Source organism: Carcharhinus amblyrhynchos, chromosome 14 (assembly GCF_965287045.1).
Source record: "Carcharhinus amblyrhynchos chromosome 14, sCarAmb.v2.hapA, whole genome shotgun sequence".
NCBI classification, from domain to species: Eukaryota; Metazoa; Chordata; class Chondrichthyes; order Carcharhiniformes; family Carcharhinidae; genus Carcharhinus; species Carcharhinus amblyrhynchos.
In genome coordinates this window covers 7,310,029-7,326,333 of record NC_137337.1, presented here as the reverse complement: position 1 = coordinate 7,326,333, position 16,305 = coordinate 7,310,029, and the positions used below count along the sequence as shown (strand labels likewise).

Below are 16,305 nucleotides of genomic sequence, written 5' to 3'. Positions count from 1 at the left end.
GTGAGGAGTCTTAGAAACATAGAAGATAGGAGCAGGAAAAGGTCATTTGGCTAATCATCCAACTCAGTAGCTTAATCCTGCTTTTCCTCCATAACCTTTGATCCCATTCACCCCCAAATGCTATAACCAAAACATTGAATACATTCAATGTTTTGGTATCAACTACTTCCTGGGGTAATGAATTCCACAGGCTCACCATTCTTTGGGTGAAGAAATGTCTCCTCGCCTCCATCCTAAATGATCTACCCTGAATCCTCAGACTGTGACCTCTGCTTCTGGACTCCCCCATCATTGGGAACATTCTCCCTGCTTCTACCCTGTCTAGTCCTGTTCAAATTTCATAAATCTCTATGAGATCCCCCTCATTCATCTGAACTCCAGCGAAAACAATCCTAACCTAGTCAATCACTCCTCATACGTCAATCCCGCCATCCCTGGAATCAGCCTGGTAAACCTTCGCTGCAGTCCCTTGACAGCAAGACCATCCCTCCTCAGAAAAGGAGACCAAAACTGCACACAATACGCTAGGTGTGGCCTCACCAAGGGCCTGTATAATTGCAACACATCCCTGCTCCTGTACTCAAAACTGCTCGCAATGAGAGGAGAAAGAAGCAGAGAGACGTCAGGAGGGAATTCTGGAGTTGTAAGACACCATTGTTATGCAAACATTTTTTGTATTCATTCACTAATGAGTGTGTCATTGGCAAGGACTGCCCACTCCTATTCTTCGCCCCCCCACCCCACCCCACTACCTTCCCACCTCCCCTCCAACCTAAATGTACTTAAAATTTGTCAAAGTATATCGTGAAAATTTTGAACTTGAGAATTACAAAGTGCCACAAAGATCGACTCGTTTTCCTGCAGCGCAGTCCGCTCCATACAATTGTAATTCTCTTGATATTTTCAATATACATTCATGATCAGTCACAAATATTTCAAATTCAAGAATTATAAAAAGACAAACAGAACTCAATTTTTTCTTCCAAAAAGTTTTCCTGTCCCTCGATGCACCATGCTTGAAAGACCTTGTACAGTGACCATTCCCCATTGCACCTCTGTGACAGCTGCTCCAAGTTTTACTGCATCCCTCAGCACATAGTTCTGGACTTTGGAATGTGCCAGTTGAGACAATATTGTGCCTTTAAGAAATGCGTTTGATGCATGTTTTTGTGCTAACATTGCTGCCACTGGGTCTGCAACCAGCAGCCTGTTTTAAAGTTATTTATAAATCACAAGTAGGCTTACGTTCACACTGCATTGCAGTTACTGTGAAAATCCCCTAGTCGCCATATTCCGGCACCTGTTTGGGTACACTGAAGGAGAATTTAACATAGCCAATTTACCTAACCTGCACATTTTTTGGGCTGTGGGAGGAAACCCACACAGACACAGGAAGAACATGCAAATTCCATACAGACAGTGACCCAAGCCGGGAATCGAACCCAGGTCCCTGGCGTTGTGAGGCTGCAGTGATAACCACTTGTTACTGTAGCAGCACCCCACTTGTTATTGCAGCAGCATAATTGCTCCTAATTGCTAGAATGTTTGTTTTAATCTGGACTAATGCTGTTCTGTTATTTTAGTGAGGTTTGCAGAGTGGGGTTTAATTAAGTTGATCAACACAAAAATCATTGGATGGAGCTAGGCTTACACAGAGAAATCAAGCTCAGATGATGTTTGGAGTTGTTAGAGAGCAGCATCTTTTTCTCTCTGGATTTAGAGGCTGGAATCTACCAAGATATAAATCTCTTTCTCTGAGATTCTGCTGTCTGGGGATGAATCTTTTTCTGGGGGTTGCTGAATGAAAGTTAGAAGACAGGTGCCTGTCTGGATCTGTGTCCAGAGCTGTTAAAAGCTGGAAATCTAGCATCTACGTGAGTATATCCGGTTTTATGCTAATTCAAAAAGGGAGTCTGCTTACCTTGGAACAATAGAAAGTGCTAGCTGTTAGGAATTATACTTTGTCATGTTTAAGTATTTTAATTGTTAAGAGTTATGCTAATTCTTTTTGTTATATTCGAAATGCATTCTTAAATAAATTTTGCTTTAATAAAAGCTTCCTGGGTATAGAGGCATATGGGCCAAATACAGCAATTGGGGTTAGCTTAGAGGGTTTCAAAAAAAAAGGGCGGCATGGACAAGTTGGGCCGAAGGGCCTGTTTCCATGCTGTAAACCTCAATGACTCTATGACAATTGACTCTAGAGGGCCAATTGAATCATACCTGGAGTGAGCACGTTATGCTCTAAAAAGCTAGGGTCCAGGCTAACTTCATTACGTACCTTGGAGTTTCTGACTTGGTCCCAAACATGGTCTATAACACTCAGTTGAGGACAACTATCTGCACTAGAAAACCAGAGTGCTTCAGGCAGATCAAGGAACATCTTTCGCTGAGTTAATGGTCCTACAGCCACAGTTGATGTTTACCTTGATATGCGATCCTGGATACAGCCCACTGAGCATTGAGTCTGAACTTCGACCAAAACCACTACAACTCTCTCCAAGCACATTCCAGAAGGAAGTGAACAGTATCTACTCCACCACAGCCACCTTGAGGACACGAGTGGAGACAGAGAGACTCCACGAGTGCAGGGAGGGTCTAACAGGGAGGGGGCCTTTCTCATTGCCAGCCAAGTTACATCCTAGTGCTTGTTGGAAAGTTTTGGCAAAAAGGCATTCTGCCAAATGATTTTGACAATCTGCGCAAGGACCATCTGACATGATCTACCATCTCATTTTCCACAGGGTGTTATGGACATTACATGCAAACCACTGCCTGATGGACTTGTGGTCAAAGGTGTTTCTCTGCATTAACTTTTCCATGCAGGATAGATGGTAGGGTACATTCTAACCGCTTGGAGCATTCTGCAGCAATGTGGTGAGACACATCCTTCTCAACACCAGCAATAGGTAAAACCTTAGCACATAGTGACACATTGTGTTTGTGTACTGAGGGTCAATACACAGCTTGATGTAGCCACACACAAGATGACCATCAAGAAGAGCACAATGTTGAACATGTTTCTCCCCACTTTATCTGGAGGTTTGTACATTGTGTCCCTGTGAACACACTCCAACAACCTCCAGATAAAGCAGAAGATGGTTCAAGTAATTGTCAACTTAAGACAGTCTTGGTGACTAACTTTTTAAGTAGCTTTCTGGGCCACTTCAATAGGGTATTAAGAGAGAACCACATTATAATGGACCTGACTGGGTAAGGATGGCAGATTTCCTTCCCTAAAAGAACATTAGTGAATCAGAGTTTTTATAACAATCTGGTAATTGTACAGTCTATTCCAGATTTATTTAATTAATTGAATCCAAATTCCCCAGGTGTTGTGTTGAGATTTGAGCTCATTGGTCTTGACCTCTGGATTACTAAGCGAGTAACATAATCATTAAGCTTCTGTACATGCAACATATAAATGGAAGAGTAGGATTTGATTTAATCTCCTATTAAAGATTTTGTTTCTTTGTACTTAATGTAATAAATAGTTTAAAAGCTGTACATTAACAAGATTCTTTAGGGTTTAACAAATCAGGGTATAAGATGTTAGGGGTAAATTGGAGATGTTAGGGGAAAGTTTTTCACTCAGGGGGTGGTGAGTGAATGGAATCGGCTGCCGTCGGTGGTGGTGGAGGCGAACTCGCTGGGGTCTTTTATAAGACTTCTGGATGAGTATATGGGATCTAATGGGATTGGGGGTTATAGATAGGTCTATGGCTTAGTAGGTATAGATGTGATCGGCGCAACTTGTGGGCCGAAGGGCCTGTTTGTGCTGTAGTGTTCTATGTTCTAAGTCAGCTGTTGTTATTGGCCAAAAATAAGAGATTGGTGTTTCTTGATTTGTTTCAGTGGCCACATTGTGAAACAGTTACCCCAGGCAGTTCTGAGATAAGAAGCCAAACAATGGGAAAAAGATGGAAAACAGTTCCATCTGTTGTTCTGAAGGAAATGCATCCTTTCACAATAGCACTTTTCACGCCAAAATTAATTATCGCTGACAACATTTGTGAGGAACAGACTACAAAGACCCGAAGCTTTTCTTAATAAGGTGTAGAGAAAGAGAGTTCCATGCGAAAAGGACCAACAAAGGTTTACATTTCTACCCAGAGAAGACAAACAGAGTAATGTTGCTTCTGTCTATTTAATGTTTATATTTATTGCTTAAAGGTTTTGCTCCTATCTGGATTTGGTCAAATATGACCACAGTGGAGACAGATTTCCATTGGTCGTCAGCAGGAAGTCAACGACAGTTTACATGGCTCACCTGTTCCACTGCCAGGGATGCTGCGACAGGGGTCAGCTTCAGCAGGGCCCAGAGAGTTTACTGCAGGAAGGGCTGGAAAATTCCACCTGAGATCATTAGCAAAAATTAGGGTTTGATGGGAATTCGAAATGGATTGTGTGTCCATGTTTAAATTGCAAATACTGCATTTCCAATATATCAACGTTGCAAATTTTAGTAGCTGTAAGAGATCAAAATCCCTCAATGGACCACTACTGTAAGCAACATTAGCACTGGAAAAATGAATCTTTGTCTTTTGCAGACAATGCTTCAATCACAGGTTTACATACAGTTGTAGTTCATAAGTGAAAAATGATGCAAGTCAGCAAATGCAGCAGTACTTGCCTTCATCTATATCTGACTTGTCCCTCTCCTTCCATGCCTCCACAGCCCAGTCCCTCAGAATTGTCACCCAAAGCAGCACTTCAACAAAGGAACAGAATGCTGCAACATATGTGCATAAGATACAGTATTAAAACGGCAAGTGGATTGCAACCAGATTGTAGTTCCTTTGAGATTCACAATTACCCTATTCACTGATTACACCACAAGCTTTTTAAAGCTGCAGTATTCTAAACTAATTGTTATAATGCAATTCCAATGCCCTCTAGAATTCTAATACTCCATAATCTCCATTTTAAATGTTATTCACTATACTGACAGCAATACTGAGGCATACGAGTCAGAGTAACACAATTGCAGCTGGCTTACATACATTTGTATTGCACATCTAACATGACACGGCCACTCCATCATTCACTAATGGTATAGTCACCATGGACTGGGTTTCCACAGTCGCAAATCAGATAGGTTACACCCCATCATCCTTTCCCGAGGGTAAAATTGAATGTGATGGCACTGGGTGAACAACGCAACATCCTCATGCCAGTTTCTGAAATTATGGAGCGCGCGGGTGTGGAAATCTGCAGGCCAGTCACCCCAATTGACCAAGTTTCTCTGTTGCCTGCTGCCTCAAGACATGGAAAAGGTTAGGAGTGTATTACAGCAGCTCTGATGAGGCAACAGAAGGAGGGAGGAAAAGCCCTGACATTTAGACCATGATACATGTACCAGCTGATCCTGTTGGTGAAGATGGCGGAATCAACATGTTTTTATTTTAAAACTCAATTTTGTGCTTTCATAAGCCTTCAGTGAACAAACATTCAGAGAACAGTTAGTGCTGCTGCCTCACAGTGCTAGGGATCCAGGTTCATTCTGGCTTGGGGGACTGTGTGGAGTTTGCACGTTCTCCTGGTATCTGAGTGGGTTTCCTCCGGTGTACTCCCACACTCTAAAGATGTGTGAGTGAGGTGGATTGGACATAAGGGGCAATTTAGCACGCCCAAAGATGTGTGAGTTAGATAGATTAGCAGGGTAAATTGTAGGATTGTGAGGTAGGGTGAGGGGTGGTCTGGGTAAGATGTTCTTTCAGAGAGCCGGTGCAGACTTGATGGGTCAAATAGCCCTCTTCTGCACAGGAGGGATTTTATGATTCTAAAACAGGGGGCCTTTATACTTGCAGCTATGGCTGCCTTTCTGTTCATAATACCCCGCTGCCACTTGCTGTCCTGGCCTAGCGACCCAATTAGGTGCAGGCATACTTTGCACCTTTTCTAATTGGCCTCTTACCAGCCAAAAGGCCACTAACTGGCCACCTGATGACACTTGATTAGATGAGATGAGACGATGGGAAAGTGGCAAGCAGACCACTCAGATTCCATTCCAACTCCCCTACCCTACCGAAAAGCATCAAATCCAACTCTAAACTCTATTTCAGAGTTCAAAATGGCTTTGTTACGTATACGCTACATAAACACACAGGGAATGTAAAAATGCAGAAATAAATGGCAAACAGTTAAATAATCTTAATGCTGTACATTGATATTAATACTCTCGATATGGAGCAGGTATTACGGATGTCTAATATAACCACTGACTCTCCACAGAGTGACGCCTCCAAGTTTGCAGCCAGAACCACAAATGTCACGAGGGTGGACTTGCTGCCAACACACATCACTCTTATCACCTCTACCTTGCTACAGCAAACAACAGCTCCAGCTTCCAAGTACTGCAGTGCAGCCAGAGTCTGTAACAGTGGGACCGAATTCTGGAGCAGTGCTTCCTTCGGAATTGGATAAACTATGGGTTGAAAGTTCAATCTGTGGAGGACTCATGAAAATAGCGTGTGGCTCCTGGGCATTTAAGGGGAAAAAAAAGTGAAGAGATGATCCATTACAAAAACACTTTTTCATCCGTGTCCCCAACGGGGCTCGTAAATCTCGCCGTGCTGTATCAATAGCACTAACTACAAGCTGCTGAGACAGGGATTATTTAACTTCTATTGCAGACTTCATCAGTGCAAAAGAATTTATTGGACTCTCCCTCAGGATGTAAAGTGCTAGGATTACAAATAATTAAACTGAAGTAAAATAGTAAAAGCCCGCGGGAGTTACAGTGATGAAAGCATTTAATCCAATTTACATATCCAGTGTCAGCCGTGGCTCAGCGACTCGTACCCTCTCCTCGAGGTCAGAAGGCCATGGGTTCAAGCTTTCACTCCAGAGACACCTGAACAGGGGATGTGGGGCTGTCCCTCCCAGTGCAGTACCGAGGCAGCACTGCAATCAAGAGGCGCCTACTAATGGATGAGACATTAAACCAGCCATCCCTGTGTCAGGTGAACATCAAAGATCACATGGCACTGTACAAGCACATGAGAATTCTCCCCAGTGTCCGGTCGATATTAATCCCTCAACCAACAGAACTAAAAAAAGATTATCTGATCATGATCTCACTGTTGTTTGTGGGACTTTGCTGTGTGCCAATTGGCTACCACATCCCCTATACTCCTCCAGCAGCAGCTTCCAAACCAGCTACCTCGACCACCTGGAAAGACAAGCACAGCAGATGCATGGGAACACCACCAAGTTCCCCTCCAAGTTACACATTATCCTGACTTGGAACTAATTATTTACAGTTACAGTGGTTAGCACTGCTGCCTCACAGCGCCAAGGACCCGGATTCAATTCCGACCTTGGCTGACTGTCTGTGCGAAGTCTGCACATTCTCCCCGTGTCTGTACGTGTATCCTCTCACAGTGCAAAGATGTGTAGGTTAGGTGGATTGGCCACCTAAATAGGTAAATGCCTACGGTTAGGGGGAATTGGGCTGGCGGGCAGGCAGCGTGGGGACCTGCGCAAGATGTTCTTTCGGAGCCAGAGGCCTCCTTCTGCACTGTAGGGATTCTATAGAAAAATCCTGTAACTCCCTAGCAACACTATGAGTGCACCTACACCCCGTGGGCTGCAGCTGTTCGAGAAGGGAGCTGACCACCACTTCTGAAGAGCAGCAAGGGATGGGCAATAAATGCTGGCATAGTCAGTGACGCCCACATCCTTTTGATTTGATTTATTATTGTCACATGTATTAGAATACAGTGAAAAGTATTGTTTCTTGTGTGTTACACAAAGCATACCATTCATAGAGAAGGAAAAGAAAGAAGACAGAGTGTTGTGTTACAGTCATAGCTAGGGTGTAGAGAAAAATCAACTTAATGCAAGATAAGTCCATTCAAAAGTCTGATGGCAGCAGGAAAGAAGCTGTTCTTGAGTCGGCTGGTATATATCCTCAGACTTTTGTATCTTTTTCCAATGGAAGAAGGTGGAAAAGAGAATGTCCGGGGTGCGTGGGGTGCTAAATTATGCTGACTACTTTTCTGAGGGAACTGGATGTGTAGGCAGTGTCAATGGGTAGGAGGCTGGTTTGAATGATGGACTGTAGATTTTTGTTGTCTTGGGGAGAGCAAGTGCCATACCAAGTTGTGATACAACCAGAAATAATGCTTTCTACGACACATCTGTAAAAGACTGGTGAGAGTCATTGCTGACATGCCAAATTTCCTTAGTCTTCTGAGAAAGTAGAAGTGTTGGTGGACTTTCTTAACTATCGTAGGGACCAGGACACGTCGTGGTGATCTGGACACTTAAAATGTTGAAGCGCTCGACCATTTCTACTTCATCTCTATTGATATAGACAGGGGTATGCTTCCTGAAGTCGATGACTATCTCCTTCGTCTCAACATCGAGGGAGAGATTATTGTCATCGCACCAGCTCACAGATTCTCTATTTCATTCCTGAACTCGCATTTCATTACTGTTTGAGATCCGACCCACTTCAGTGGTGTCAAATAGCAAACTTGAAAATCAAAGTTGGAGGGGAATTTGGCCACACAGTTCACAGGTGTTTAAGGAGTATAGTAAGGGACTGAGGACACAGCTTTGTGAGGCACTGATGTTGATGATGATATGGAGGAGGTGTTATTGCCTGTTCTTATTGATTCCGGTCTGTGGGTTCAGATGTCTAGGATCCAGTCACAGTGGGAGGAGCTGAACCCAGGCCACAGAGTTTAGAGATGAGTTTTGTGGGAATAACGGTGTTGAAGGCTGAGCTGTAGTCAATAAATAGGAGTCTGGCATAGGTGCCTTTATTATGAAGGCATTCCAGGGTTGAGTGCAGGGCCAAGAAGATGGCATCTGCTGTGGACCTGTTAGGGAGGCAGACAAACTGTAGTGGATTCATGTTCTTATGTTCTTATCTGGGAGGCCAGAATTGATTTGTCCCATAAACGAATAAATTTTAAAAACAATGCAACAGTGACTGCAAAAGGAACATCACTGCCCATAAACCGGTTTGAGATCTGACAGCAGGTCAGGGGCTAGGAACAATGTGGCGAGTAACTCACCTCCTGATTCCTGAAAGCCTATCTACCATCTACAAAGCACAAGTTAAGAGTGTGATAGAATACTTCCCACTTGCCTGGATGGGTGCAGCTCCAACAACATTCAAGAAGTTTGACACCATTCAGGACAAAGCAGCCCCGCTTGATTGACACCACATCTACAAACATTCAATCCCTCCACCACCAACACTCAGTAGCAGCAGTGTGTACTATCTATAAGATGCACTGCAGCAATTCACCAAAGATACTTAGACAGCACCTTCCAAACCCCACAACTACTTCCCATCGAGAAGGACAAAGACAGCAGATATTTGGGAACACCACTACCTACAAGTTTCCTTCCAAGCCAATCACCAATCCTGACTTGGAAATATATCACCGTTCCTTCACCGTTACTGGGTCAAAATCCTGGATTTCCCTCTCTAACGGCATTGTGGTCAACCCACAGAATATGGACTGCAGCAACTCAAGATGGCAGCTCACCACCAACTTCTCAAAGGCAATTAGGGGTGGGCAATAAATACAGGTCAGCCAGCAATGCCCATGTCCCACAAACGAATAAAGAAAAAACTGAAGGGCACTATGGAACGGCATATCTTGTAGGAAAGGACCTCTAAAACCTACTCACCGCTACAAACCTGGTATGATATTTAGATTGTATGTCAACAATGCTGCACAAACTAGCCTTCTTCCCCTCTAAGTCCCTCTTCCTTTTGTCTGTTCACATCTAGAACTTCCCGTTGGATAAGTCTTAACTTCTTAGTTGCTTCCCATTTGGGCAGCACTGATGTAAAATTCGCAAACAAAACTGACTCTTTTAGGTTTTTTCACCACAAGACCTCTTCCCATTCAATAGATTTGCTTTCTTCTAAACAGCAGGTATACTCAACAAAGTTTTATTTGTGATGCACTCCCACTCAGCACTGGCAACAGTGGGAGGTCAAAGCCATTGCAATCATTTTTACCTCACAACCCCACAGCTGGAAGTCCACACTGTACTATACCTGGTCTGCTTTCCTTTGACTATTTGTTTTGTGCAGAAACCTCAAAACAGACCAACAACTGTGTTCAGCAAAGACTCATCACTTCACATTTCAATCACTGTGGGAGACCATCATTGATATTAATTACAAGCAGTGAATACTTCGTCCCATTCCAATACCCTGAGAAAGTGAATTGATGCTGGTCAAAAAAATCCCACTGTTTCTCTTAACTGTAAATCCCACCTCAGCAATGAAAGAGTTACAGACTAACCTCGTTTTTCCCTGTGAATTTCCTCAAGAAGATGTTCTTGTTTTGTGATCTGCTCTATGAAAAGCTGGCTCTCTGACTCCTTGTCCTGTAGAAGGTCCTTCAGCTGCCCTCGACACTGCCGGAGATGGCCTCGTAGTTTATGTTCTCGTCCGTCTCGTTCCTTCACTTCTTCGCACAGCCACTGTAGCTTGGTCTAAAGAGTAATATTGTTAGTCAGTTCCTAAGTTCCACTTGTGTCAAAGACCGATCCAAACCAGTCCAAACTTTTGAATGAGGAGGAACAACAGGGAATTAAAATCATGCTAATTAATAATAATGTTCACAGGTAGGCTGAATTATGCTAGCTTCCCCATCAGCCCACTCTATTAGTTTTATACACAGAATTCTGTTCACATCTTAATTTACACTCCCAGAAGACAAACAAATGTGTTGACCAAAGTTTTGCAAAAGAAAAAGTTTGTTACAGCAAATCTGATCTAACAAAAGCTTATGAAATCTGGAATATGCAAGCAGTTACAAATTTAACCCAAAATTGCTGCATTCATGAGGTCAGCAGAAGTTAATTTAGTTTCAGGAATGGGTGTCTTGAAAAAGAAAGTTGCCCTACAGTCAGTGAGGTGGTCTGCATCTTTGACTGCCTTTTTCTTTCTATTTTAGCTTCAACCAAGCACAGTGATGCTTACTGTTAACCAATACTGGTTTGCCTTTAAATGCATTTACCATAACCAAGTACCTCATCAAGTTGAAACTGCTATGACAGTCACAAGCTGATAAGATCCCTGTGTTTTTTATTTAGCTATATCCAATCAAAGTCCAATTCAAAGTGTCAACCAGTGAGACTTTACAGATCCAAGCTGACATACAGCAAGTCTCTTCCTGTCTTGGGCTTGATCTACATGATCCAAGCTGGTAGGAGAAGCATTACACTCTCTTCAGTGCTTAATCTCATTTGTATCTTAGCCAAAACGTCTAGATGCCGTTTCAAAAAATTGCTTCAAATGAAGCCTCAGTGTAACCTCATTGACTTCTATCAAGTGCAGGAACTAACTTAATCTTAGCCAAAAGGCCAAGATAGGATTCCTGTGCTGCTATTCACAGGTTTGTACAGTCAAAGTATCTTAGAAGCAGTTCAACTTCACCTATAAGGGTACTGAGACATCTACTCCACTATATAGGTCTAGCAAGCATTTCCTCAGTGTCTGTTAAGGGTATCATTTCAGACAGAGGGGCAAGCATTTGCCTACTAAATGGACAGCAATGATGATGTAGACCGTATCATGACCAGTCCTGTGATCAGCTGTTATGTGTTCCGCGCTGAAAAAAATTACTGACCTGAAGCATTTCAACTTATTTGCTCATGTTTACATTTGGTCTACTTTCAAAGAACTATTCCTGGCAAGGGATGGTGCATCATGTGAAGCTACCCTATTGATTCCTGGTGCTTTGTTTGTGGTGTTTGGAAGCAAACAGCAAAGCACTTTTTTTTACTTTGAGCGAAAAACGTCTTGCAATCACATAAAGGAGCTTTTGACAAAGCTTTGATTCAAAACATGTATGAAAGCAAAACTTCAAATCGGCCTGTGGTTAAGCAGAAAGCAACATCAAAATACTGCTGCTAATCAGAGAAAAGAAGACATCAGCAGTGCTATTGTACAATATGAGGAATTGGAAGAAGACAGATCATATATACAGACAGCATACATTACACAGGAGTGTAATTACCCTAGAAAGAAGTCATCCACAATACCCACACCCCAAATGCAACAGGGTTTGGATTTGCTTTTTGGGCTTACCACAAGGTGAGTCTCCCACCTGTACTCTGGTGGAATGTCAGTGGTGGCAGATTGGGGCCCTTATGAATGTTAATTGTCCACTTAAGGGCCTCAAATGGGATGGAAAGGCTGTCAATAAGTCTTCCTTCCCAGAACTTAACTGGAGCTGCCGGCGTTGGACTGGGGTGGGCACAGTCAGAAATCTCACAACACCAGATTAAAGTCCAACTGGTTTACTTGGTATCATGAGCTTTTTAAGCGCTGCTCTTTCATCAGACGACAAGAAGCAGCACTCCAACAGCTTGTGATACCAAATAAATCTGTTGGACATTAACCTGGTGTTGTAAGACTTCTTACAGAACTTAATTGAGCAGAGACAAGAAGATGGCTGGGTCCCCATCTATCACCTTCCTGTTCAGTTAAATGTCCTCTGCCTCCAAACTTGCCTTAAGGGAGAGCAATAAATGCCATCTCCATGGCTGATTTTCATTTCTTTACCTAAGCACTAAATGCATCTATTTTACATAAAATTGGATTTGAGCATTAAACTGCGAGATTAAGACTGGAGTTATACTGGGTTACCCATCTTAACTTTACTATCAATTCCTAATGAGCAAGAAATTAATCTTCCAATTACGAGATGGAACTTTAGGTCTGTTTTTTGTTTATTCTTAATGCACCACCTTCTCCACTGTGTGGTTCCTTTCGTGAAACTATCAGCACACAACTTTGTAATATTAATTCATAAATCAAATAACAGCAAATAAGAACACAAATGAAACATTTCTAATTTGTGACTAATGAGTATGAAAACATATTTACATGAAAACAGAATAGCAATGTAAATACAATAATTGGGGATAAGCAAGTTTCCAAAACAAGGACTTTTGCTGAGTGCAGTTACTACAACCTGACTACTACTTACCTGAATGCAGCACATTTAGCTTAAGAATAATTTCCAAAGAACATCATAAAAGGATGCAAGGAGAATGGATATTGAAGCAGAGGGGAAAACGACCAGAGGCTACTTCACGTTTAATTCAAACTGATGGATTTTGATGTTGTTTGTAACGACGAAGGGAAGATCAAACTATGAGGTTCCTGTGTACTGTCACTAATGGCCGGGGTAAAGGAAGCAGAAATCACACACAAGTCCCCAGTCAGATGAACAGACTAGTCAGTGGGATATATTATACAAATGTTGTAGGGAAAGATGATGAAAGGAGCTGCAGGCCACACAATGGCCAGGATTTTCTGCTCCCGCCCATGGTGGATGGGTTCAGTGATGGGAGCGGAAAATATCGCAAGAGCATGACGTGATTATCCCTGTGTAACGACTTTAATCAGGCAATTGAGGTGGGCCTGTTAGAATATGAACACTAAAAGAGTTCCTTGATTAAGAGCCAAATTGATGGGCCAATCAGGAAACCTCTTGGTTTACATTTAACCAGGAGTGTCAGTTCCTCTGGGACTCCTGGTTAAATACAAAGCAAAAGGCTTCCTGATTGGCTCATCAATTTGGCTCTTAGAATATGAACACTAAAAGGATTCCTTGATTAAGGGCCAAATTGATGGGCCAATCAGGGAGCGGCTTGCTTTGTATTTAACCAGGAGTCCCAAAGGAACTGACACTCCTGGTTAAATATAAACCAAGAGGCTCCCCAATTGGCCCATCAATTTGGCTCTTAATCAAGGAATCCTTTTAGTGTTCATATTCTAACAGGCCCACCTCAATTGCCTGATTAAAGTCGTTACACTCTGCCAATGATGAGGTGTGTTTCCTGACATTCAACATCAGAAGCTTCATGTGAATAAATTAACATGTTATTATAAAGGCCCAGACACCAAAATCATCCCACCCTCACCCCATATCAAAAAATCCACCCTCACAGCGTGATGCCGGTGTGACAAGCAGACCTCCCCAGGAAACTCAGGTGAGTATTGTGCTCAGGGGGTGGGATGAGGAACAGCCTGATCACTGGGCACAGTGCCAGGAAGGGGAGAGTAATTCCAGGGGTCATTGGTTTGGTTGCTGTGCGCTAGGGCAGCTTTTAAAAATGGCATCCCGATCCTCGAGTTTCTAAGTTGCTGGCGGGAGTGGGTGAATCAGAAGCCATTCTGCCAACAATACATTGTAGGACCCGTCTTTTGAAGTTTCTTTTAAGTTCCAGACCATATGGCAGAGAAAGCTACCGTGGCTGTAGGGAATGTCAATGCCACTTTTCCCACCCAACATCAATCTTTGCCAATATCTGGGAAAATCTCAGCCTAAGAATTTCAAATGAGTTATACTGGGGATGCCATGCACTAGTGTTAGTCAGCAAGTAAAAGGGTCATAGGCAAGTGCAGGGCAGGATGTGTGCAGCAGTGCTCTGAGCAAGTCAGAGTGGTGAATGGAGGGCCAGCAAAGAAAACAATGTATAGTTGATCTGCCTGACATGATGGATGAAGGCATTGACTAAGATTTCAGTAGGAACGGGGCAAAGGTGGAAGTAAGTAATGTTGATGTTTTGAATATAGGTTTTAAGGTTCAGGTGACAGGATTAAACTGGAATCCAAGATTATAGATGTTCTGATTTTACCCAGTGGCTGGGAAAAGGGGTATTAAGTCAGAATAGTACAATAAAAAATCACTTAATATACTAGAATGTAAATAAAATGAGACCCACAGCAAAAAACATGAGAAATCTAGAAGTTTTCAGAAGGTGCATACCAAACTACGCCGATATGCCAAAGGTGATCTATAACTTTTGGATGAATTGCGCAAGAAAGACCATTAAAAAAAGACTCCAAACAAAGAACTGATGAATATATTTTAATCCAAAGAACACAGAAAAGTTTGCTGTTAAAAAAATGTTGTAAACGGATTCAAGTTAAAATGAAGTAGCATCCATTGTCCCATTTTAAACATAAATATTAAAGGCATTTTTTTTGTTAAAAGGTGCAAAAGTTCTACAATGTAATTCAGTGAACATTAGCTCACCATCAGGAGGTCTGAGAAGCAGCACCACACTGCAGCTACACAGTGGGACTGACTGAGTCATCAAAATTGCACATAGCTCAAAAACCCGTTACCCTCTGAGCCAACCTTCACATTTCTCGAGTTTCTGATTTGTGGTTAAATTCCTCTGAGTCTCCTTTTGGATGGGGTGGAGGGAGGGGGATGGTGGAGGTGTGGATTGGCATCCATGAACTCTGGCTAATATTTAGCTCTTATTTACTTTGGCTCTGTTAGGGACTGACTGAAATCCAGTTTATTGGTGCCGCACCAGTACTGGTCAGGCCCCACCTGCAGCAGTATGAGCAGATGCAGTCACTGCCACAGACAGCTTATTACAGCGCTTGAGAGGGTACAAGAGGGGCAATAAATATGATTCCGGATATTAGGGCCGGAATTCTACTATCTCCTGGGCAGGCGAGGTTCCCAGAACAGAAATCTCTGATGGTGTTCAGGCGGGATTTTAACGATCTTGTCTGAGCGAGGTCATTAAATCCTGCCTCACGTGAAAGAAGAAAAGCTTGCGTTCTTAGGACAAATGACAATTTGGAGATGGCCTTATAGAAGGTTGAAGATTATGAAGGGAACTGGGTGGGGTAAATCAGTCACGGTTGTAAAGATTCCGCAACACCAGGGGACAACCAATTACGAGAAGCCAAGTCAGTCAGAAATTCTCCATCTAGACTAAGGATAGGAGTCACAGAAATTCCCAGAAAAGATCATTGAAGCAGAAACTGGGGCATTGAGAGATAAATCAATGTATGTCTGGACAGAGATACCATTGTGGAAAAGAGTAACACAGCGGACCGGGAGAGTCAATAAAGGAAAACAGTGCAGGCTTTATTGGGCCTAAAGACCATTTCCTGCTCCTAAAGATTCTTCTTTCAGTAAACAGTCAATTATGTTGCTTCCTACAAGGATTACTTACTTTTTTTTTGTTTTTATTCCAATTCAGTCCAATCAAGTACAATTCAGAGTCTCAACAAGTTGAGACATTCCCAATCCAAGCTGACAAGACAGGGCTCTCACCTCCTGTCTTTGGCTTCATCTACATGATCCAAGCTGATTGGAACAGGCATAGCTCCTCCTCTAAGGCTTGATCTCATTTGCATATTAGCCAAAAGGCCGAGAAGCCGCTTTTAAACATTGCTTCAAATCAAGCTAAAATGTAACCTAATGACTTCAACCAAGTGCAGCATGTCGGTACTACACTTGATCTAAGCCAAGACTTTTCTCTTGGCATGAAATCCTCTCT

General features: G+C 42.7%; 1 protein-coding gene across 5 annotated transcripts in view; it reads right to left on the bottom strand.

Annotated features, from left to right (window-relative positions):
* Positions 1 to 16,305, bottom strand: part of cep128 (centrosomal protein 128) — a 299,878-nt gene that overhangs the window by 136,607 nt on the left and 146,966 nt on the right. For all 5 annotated transcript variants that reach the window (XM_080202221.1, XM_080202225.1, XM_080202224.1 and 2 more), the window contains one exon: positions 10,281 to 10,473. In XM_080202221.1, the coding sequence (XP_080058347.1) occupies positions 10,281 to 10,473 (193 nt within the window). The remainder of the gene's footprint in view (positions 1 to 10,280; positions 10,474 to 16,305) is intronic.